This window comes from Lasioglossum baleicum, chromosome 10 (genome assembly GCF_051020765.1).
Source record: "Lasioglossum baleicum chromosome 10, iyLasBale1, whole genome shotgun sequence".
NCBI classification, from domain to species: Eukaryota; Metazoa; Arthropoda; class Insecta; order Hymenoptera; family Halictidae; genus Lasioglossum; species Lasioglossum baleicum.
Window position 1 is genome coordinate 14,944,113 of NC_134938.1, and position 8,809 is coordinate 14,952,921.

At 32.3% G+C, this 8,809-nt stretch overlaps 1 protein-coding gene across 2 annotated transcripts; it reads right to left on the reverse strand.

The window, feature by feature from the left end:
• Positions 1-287: 287 nt before the first annotated feature.
• LOC143212697 (monocyte to macrophage differentiation factor) lies at positions 288-7,986 on the reverse strand. 2 transcript variants are annotated; one of them, XM_076431746.1, is made up of 4 exons: positions 7,282-7,986; positions 4,541-4,786; positions 4,223-4,475; positions 288-3,896 (listed from the first exon to the last, which is right to left on the reverse strand). In XM_076431746.1, the coding sequence occupies exons 1-4, from the start codon at positions 7,350-7,352 to the stop codon at positions 3,642-3,644; spliced, it is 825 nt and encodes a 274-aa protein (XP_076287861.1). In that variant the 5' UTR covers positions 7,353-7,986; the 3' UTR covers positions 288-3,641. The 2 variants fall into 2 exon arrangements, with proteins under 2 accessions (XP_076287861.1, XP_076287862.1); XM_076431747.1 differs by lacking the exon at positions 7,282-7,986 and adding an exon at positions 6,580-6,626.
• Positions 7,987-8,809: the final 823 nt, after the last annotated feature.

An 8,809-nucleotide genomic window follows, 5' to 3' on the forward strand; every position in this document is an offset into this window, starting at 1 on the left:
CGGAGGTGCTCAAGTCCCGATTGGCTTAATTTTGGACGACCGTAGGACCAGGGTTTGGACATGGGCATGAGGTCGGCATCAGGTCGGCACGAATCGGCCGAATGTGCCTTTGTGGCAGCACTGTCGCACTGATGTACCGCATGCCGAATATCGTTTTACAGGTGAAACAAACAATTCCAATGCCGCTTTTGCAAAATTCACATGTTTTTCTATAAGCGAGGGTGAAACTAATATCCTAATCGCGATATGGAGCAACAAAAAATGAGTATACACATTCGGAGCTAATATCCCGTACATTACTACCGGGCCGGTATATAAGAGAAATTGGCGAAAAAAAAAATACAAATTTTATTTATTTCTCACATTTGTTATTTTTCCTAGACTGCGGATCTTTATGCGAAATAAAAATTGTCTGCATCGATTGCAAGAGACATAATCTAAAATTTGCATTGCCGTACAATTTTCTTTACAGTTCAATTTCAACTAATTGAATACACTTATATTTTAAAGATGATAAATAAAAATGATTTTATCATCTCCGCGCGAATGGCAGTACTCGATAAGTACTGTCCATCTGATTTTTCTAGACGCCCGAGGCCAATAGAAGAATATTCAACTTTTAAAGCGACCGAGTTTCGCCAATTTCTCTTATATACCGGCCCGGTAGTAATGTACGGGATATTAGCTCCGAATGTGTATACTCATTTTTTGTTGCTCCATATCGCGATTAGGATATTAGTTTCACCCTCGCTTATAGAAAAACATGTGAATTTTGCAAAAGCGGCATTGGAATTGTTTGTTTCACCTGTAAAACGATATTCGGCATGCGGTACATCAGTGCGACAGTGCTGCCACAAAGGCACATTCGGCCGATTCGTGCCGACCTGATGCCGACCTCATGCCCATGTCCAAACTCTGGTCCTACGGTCGACACTAGCTCGGCATATGCGCGCACAGGAGGTCGACCAAATTTAGATTTTTGGTTGGCTGGGTATATATATATATTTTCGAGAAAAATGTCTGAAACGAAACTTAAGTGCAATAAAAATGCAATAAAAATACCAGGTCCCATTAAAAAAAGCGACTCCCGGTCTGAAAAACCTATTTCCGATTAAAAATCAAGTTCAAGAAATCGTTTTCACCATTATTTCTTGAACAGGTGTTGTAGTAAATCACTATAACTATATCGACGAATAAGATAATCATGCATGTTCGACCTTTCATACTCTGCGAAGTACAATCCGCTGTTACCAAATTTAATTTAATTTGTTTATAACTTTGTAACGAAGCGTTTCTATAACCGAACATCAAATAACATTTTTTTCTTATTTCTACTTGTAGAATATGCTCCCGTATATGTATAGTTTGGCCGGAAAAACCCGGGACACCCTGTATATATGTGTGCGTAAACTGCAGTACTACAGATGTCGTCATATGTAAATATTATTTAAATATATACTTGATATATACTGCATATTCTTTCAGGTTAACTTCCTGTTAGGATATTTAGCTGTTTCATTTTCGGAAACGTATTTTCTAAACAAATAAAAATAATTGTATTAAAAGGAAAATAAAACAGTAACATAATGTTATATAAAAGTATAAAAGGTATTTAAATATACTCCTGTGTGACATAACATATCTTGAGTTTTAGAATCTAGAAACGCCTGTAAGCAGATCCGACTCGAATTACACGCGTAACCGGAAAACGATGCGGTTTCAATCTTCAATTGCGTATACATAGTTCAAATGACGTCCTGTTTATATAGACTTGTATACATTCAATAAACGAATCTCAAGGAATTTTTCGGATTTTACAGACGTGTAAAAAGTCTAACGAACCAATGAAAATGAGAATCAGAAAGAAAAGATTTGTAATCTATTATTTATTATTACGCACTATGAATCGCGCATGCAATATAATGAGTATGAATAATGAATATGAAATGAGTATGGTATTTAGTATGTATATATACATATTCTATATTATATACAATATGATATAAATACTATATAATGTAGACTGCTTATAGCGTATAGCAATATTTTTATGAATTTATAACATTCTTACACTGTACACATAAGAAAATCATATTTACTCAGAATATTATTATACCTAATATAGTATAAAGGAAATAAGGAGATATTAGTATTTTGCACATCGTCTTTATAATAATTATGATACAATTATTATACTATTACATTTTATTATATGTATGTGTCAAAAATAAGTAGCTGCAGTTAAATAGTCCTCTTATGAAATTAAAAACATGTATTACTATAAAAACGTTTATTCTCTTCTCTCTGCAATATAGAAACTGTATAATCTCCATCTAAATACAAAATTTGGCACAGTATACTTGCAAGTACAAGAATAATATAAACTTTGTTCAAAGTCCAATGTGATCAGTCAATTTAGCTTGCTACTTACTTTTTGTTGCACAGATATTGAACATTTACTAGTTTACAATACTTTACATATATATAGTTACATACAAAAAGTCATAGAGTATAAGAAAACTTATTTGAGATTCTCTATAAAATTAATTGTTATACAGTGGTACATAAAACATACTTGTATCAGTACACATATACATGACATATATATGATATACATGTTTTTCATAGTTGAGCACTACTGGAAAGTACTGCTTTGTCATTCTAGTTTTAATACATGCTGTCAATTGTTTTTTATATAAATATATATATACTCGTTCAAATTTTCTAACACCTTTTGTAACATTTTAATAAACACATACATCCACAATTCGTAGATGTAATTTTCATTCTAATTCAGGTACTTATCACAATTACTTTCCGAGTATATTTACATATTGCACAAAAGCTACAGTATTTCTTACATAGCGTGGCTTTTTTCAATTCCGTCTACACATCTTGCGGTGCAGTCACTGCTAGGACTGTTACTTTCCTTCGAAGATCAAAGATTTTGAAGCTTTGAAGCTTCGACTTCGGAAACTTCGAATTTCAAAATTTCGCTGCTAACAATAAGTTATATTTGATGACAATTACAGTGAGTGTAAAAAGAATACGCCACCACAGCTAAAAAATTGAAGTTGGTCATTTTAAACAAATATCCGAATATTTTATGACAGTACAACTTCATATGATTCGAAGACTTTGAAGCTTCGAAGCTTTTGTAAAAGTAACAGCCCTCACAGTCACTGCGAGTCACGAAATAACAACGAAACACCAGCCAATTAGAGTAAAGAGAAAACAACTTACGCTATTCCTAGACGTCTTGTTATTTCTCGAGTCGTACAATGTTACAGAAGAAATATAGAACAATTTTATCGCTACTATCTCGCATCCAACGCTACTCCTTTTAGTTACTGACCTTGCGATATCTAAGAGTCGTGAATCAATGGAAATTAGAGTTTATCATTTGCTGTGTCTTCTACGATGCCAGCAAGGGAAAACTGTACATACTTGTTCCTAATGCATATGCACATTTGCACAAATGAATATTTAGAAAAGTACCTACTAATTGAATCTAATCCTTATAAAGAAACCTTTGCACACAGCAACGAAATACAGTCTTCAATAAGATTTATATCCTAGAGATCCTAATTTGTCAGACTTTCTTTTTTTCTTTCAAAAGAACAATATTTAGGCTTGTATTTTCATAATTCGTCGATTTGAGAATTCATTAATGCAGGTAAAGATGGCACACCTGCTGCTACATAAATATCTGGAGAACCAGTTGCAGGGAAAACATGAGACAATATTGCATAATAATGGAATCCAGCTGCCGCAGCAACGAAAAGGTGCCAAATAGCATGCGCACAGGGTACGAGACCATCAGATTTAAAGAATATCAAACCAGCAACATAAACAAGTCCTCCCAGCTTTAGCTCAGTAATGTTGTAATAATTATACTGGAACCACAAAATATAAACTCTCAATAATTTGTAACTATTTCATTTTGCAAATACAGTCAAACCTCGATATCTCGAACCTCTTTAACTCAAACACCTCTGTAAGACGAAAATTTTGTTCATTCCCTTTCGCTGCACTTTAAAAGCCTCTATAAATCAAAGATATCTATTACAATCAGCAAGTTATTAACTCTTGTAAAAACACCCTGTAAGTCGAATTTTTAAAGGGTAAACCTCTGTCGAAACCTCTGTAACTCAAAGATTTTAGTTCTTCCCTTGAGACTCGGGTCATCGAGGTTCGACTGTATATCCTTCGATATACTTACCACATTAATAATTGCAATGCTAGGGCCGATTCCTATAATTAAATAAAAAATTGTTTCTAACATTTTGTATCGTTCGTGGAAGATTTGTTGATAAAGTATGCCTATTATCGCCATAATCCAAATAGCGTAACGCATTATAAACAGCAGTTCATCGTGAGGGAAATGGTCAACGTTTAACCAAGGAAAATAACTAGCGGCAATAAAAATATAAATCATAGCACGATCGCAACGGTGTAGAGCATCTTTAAGTTGCCTGCAATGTAACTTATTGTAACGCTTCGTTTTAAATAATAACTACGCTGTATGATTTTGTTGTACCTGTTATAATTGCAGTAATGCACACTATGAAAGAAAGTGGATACTGCGAAAACAAGAATTAAAGATGTACCATAAACATAAGCCGACACCAATTGTGTCCATGTTACAGACCGACGAATTAGTTCTAAACATCCTACAACGGATGGTACAACCCAAATTCCATGAGTAGCCATGTTTGCTACGTGTTCTATGGTAGTAGGATTGTACGCTTCGTTTGTACATGCTCGAGGGTTCATCCATTCTATCCTGTAAAGACATATGAACATTATTCTGTACAACTTCACTCTAATATTTCTTTCTATTTAACAGATATTGAACAAATCACTATTTTAAACACATCTGAACTAATATAACATAGTTTGCTTAACATTATTAAACATATTCTGACATTATAAATAAACCACTATTCGGTTAACTACAACTATGTGAATTTAAAGTGATATACTGGAGTTACAATCCCGAGACGAGCACCTCAACTTTAAATATGTGCATTTTCAGTACATGTTCAATATGTATTTGATAACGTTAACACCACAATATGCTCATTTATTTTTTGTAATATGTATCAACAAGAAATACTAGATATTCTCTACATATTCTTTACAAACGAGAAATTTAATATTAACCATGATCTTCTGTGAAAGAGCTTTAATGTTTTAATAAAAATCATAGAAGTTCAATATGTCATAAATTAGAGCAGGGGTCGGCAAACTTCTTTTGAAAAGGGCCAGAACGTACAATTTTTATGCTAGGGGGTCGGGTAGCAAGCTCGAAGATATTTAGGTAATTCTACTCATAGAGCAACGAAAAAAAAACCGGTTCAAAATGTTTTTTATTTTACGTAATTTTATTTATTTTTTTCGTGTTCATTAATCTCACGGGCTTGATTAAAAAGAGGCGGCGGGCCGTAGTTTGCCGACCCCTGAATTAGAGCATACAAACAATATAAAATAAGAAAATATTCAATTGTTGATCTATTTATCTATCTTTTTTTTAAAGAGTTACACTAAAAAAATCAAGACTTGTTTACCAAATACTCTGTCTACCATATCTTGCATTTATATAGTTATTAGGAAATATAAAAATTGTTATAAAAAATAATTGTAAATTTATATAAAAAAATGGACATATTCTTAAACCTTTATAATGTTGCAGAATATTAAAGTTACATATTAAATAAAAGAAAAAGGAGTAATGTAAATCAATCACAAAAAATATTGTAATATACATATATATAAGACATTTATAGGATGTTGAGTCATATCATTCCCCATTCAAATAACTAATACCACTTCAAGATCTAAATTGAAAAAGTGTTTTTCAATGAGTGACATTTACAGACATCTTTTTACAGTTAATTGTATTGAATATATGTATTTCCTTCTATTTTGAAGTCACTCATTTTTCAATTAAATAAAATCGAACTACAAACTAATGTTTTTTAATTAATCTACTCGTACTCGTAAGCTATTAGAAACTAAATTGCAAATCGAGTGTTAAGTACATGATACACTGAATGTAAAAGATAGGGTCCATTCTTTCTAGATAAGCCATGAAAATGATGAGATATGTAGAAAACGGCTGTTTCCTAATAACACTTGGTCTGGTTTTTGCAATAGCTTTACAAACTTCTATAAATTACGTAAATCTTAATAAACATGGAATAATATATTAATCAAGTAAACTGAATTTAGACAGATGATATAAAATATGGATATAGACAATCCTGGTTCAACAAAATATATTTACGATTTATTATAATTTTACCATATAATATTGAAACTGCTTTTATAATTTTACCAATTTATAAAACAATCTCTCTCTCTCTCTCTCTCTTTTTTTTTAAAGACATTACATATCACTCATCCTTAATATATCTGTATATATATATGTTACATATGTAGCTTTATTTGTGAGCGTATAACAAAATAATAATATATGTAAAATTGAGTTATACTTCCTAAATTACATACACATACACGTTAAATCTTAGATTAAACTTTACATAAATTTTATATGCACATGCGTACAATACCTACTTGTTAATTTACATTCGTTGATAACATTCCTTATGTTCCAAAATAGTATAAAGATTGAATAGTTCAATGTCCATATAACTTGAATGTTCCATGGATAATATTACATGATGAGATTATACCCACTTCTCCATAGTTATAAGTATAACACCAATGCATTCCATTTATAAATACATACACCCAATTAAAATACCCAATACATGCAAAGTTATAATGCTACTAATAAATAAGATAAAATTGAAAGATATACATACGCAAGAAATTCGTATAAATATGATTAAAATGAAAATAGATGTACAACAAGTAATGCATACTATTGTAAGTTTATTGCATAAGAAGTATTTTTAACAGGTATTTAGCTTGTTAAATCGGATAAGGGAATGAACTTTTAAGGTTTCGTACAGAGATAGGTATACAAAAGTAATAAAATGAAAGATAACATGCCGTGTTGAAAGTTCAATGTTATTTTTTATAGCAGTTTACAATGTTGAAAGTGAAATACAGATTATAGTTCACAGCTACAAATGTAAATACCATGCAAAGATTAAATGTTATCGAACGATAATTCCAGGAATTTATATATATATATATGTTCATTTAGACAGCCATTGTTATTATAAACTAAATCAGTCAAGCAAGTTAATATACAATCAAAAATGAACGAAATGAATAATCTGTTATTTACTATTTGTTATTATATCTTACTCTTTAATGCGTTGAACTTGTAAAAAATTTTTTATTGCCGCAAAAAGATGATGAAAGCTAGATGTATCCATGTCGATTTTCGGGAGGATCAACAAATTTGACTACACAAGATGTCAATGTCACCCATCAAATTAAATATTTAGTGTAACAACTATTCCGGTGGTATTTTCGTTTTACGTCAGGACTTATACAAGTAACTTATAACCATAAAGTTTTAAATGAACAACAATGGTTTTCTTTGTTTCATTTTAAATGATTTACTCGTTCATGTTTAGCACTCGCGGTACGGGTGTCGCGGAGCTACTGACAGCTACTGATTGCTACTGATACTGACTGATACCGAGCGTACAGCAGCTACAGTTACAGTGAACGAGCGACGAGCGAATACTGGCGAATACTGAAAGCTCTCACTCTCATATCACATATCACATCACATCACATTCCACAATCCACGAGGCACGGCACAAGGCCGACGGCGACGGACCGACGGACCGACGGACCGACGGACCGCGAGCCGCGAGACCAGTATCCACCAGTATCACAGTATCAGTAGACCAGTGACCATAGTGTCGCCAGATTAGGGGGAAGAAGTTACCCCCTCTCTGCCAGTGCTGGACCAAAGAGGATTAGATTAGAATCCTCTTTGTGCTGGACATATACACTTGCACGATAAAGACAAAACGCGTCACGTGACAGGGCCGCGACGGAAATGTGGGGAAAAGCGACGTAGAAGGAGAAGGTAGAGTGGGGACCAGTGGGGACACAAGTCTAGATTGATAACACTGCGCGAAATCATATGCATAAGTATATGTACACATCCAAGTTATTTATGTTTATTAGATTTTATATATTTCATACTCATGGTTAGACTATATAGATTATATTCAGTAAATTTGAATCACTAGAACAGTTCCGCGGAACAATATGCGGTTCCGCCATAATTTGAAAAAAATCGGTGAAAAATTAAAACGGTTAAAATTTTATTACAATTTTCAATATTGTACTTATGCGAGCTTGGTTTTTCAACATTAACGAATATTAAAACAAAGAAATGTGAAAGACTGACAAATATAGAAGGGGAAATGAGAGTAGCTATTTCACAGATACGACCAGATGATATATATTGAAAACATTTGTAAAGGCCCAAATATCCTATGAAGAAAATTATAACAATTTCCTTTTTTTTAAATTTCATTTATATATTCGCTATATATATATTGACCGATCTGTAAACGCTGCGTTGTATGTGATTTTTATTTATTATGCAATATAAAAAATATATATGCAGATATATGTACTGTTTTATTTTACGACTGCGTGCTCCGCAAAAATCTGGTAAAATTGTAATGAAAGTGTTCTGCGATGAAGAAATGAGTTAAATATTCCCTATGTGCACTTATAAGATTGTAACAGATTGTAATGGGAGAAAACCTAATGACAATAAATATAATAATAATTTTTGAAGTTTTATGCGATCAAATATTTTATTTGAAAACCTGGAATATATACATCGTATATGTGTATGTTA

Excerpts from the sequence above, each read along its gene's own strand:
- LOC143212697 (XM_076431746.1), bottom strand. The coding sequence starts at position 7,352 with ATGGATACATCTAGCTTTCATCATCTTTTTGCGGCAATAAAAAATTTT. Across the intron at positions 4,787-7,281 it reads CAAGTTCAACGCATTAAAGA|GATAGAATGGATGAACCCTC; the intron begins GTAAGATATAAT and ends ATGTCTTTACAG. Across the intron at positions 4,476-4,540 it reads CATTACTGCAATTATAACAG|GCAACTTAAAGATGCTCTAC; the intron begins GTACAACAAAAT and ends GTTACATTGCAG.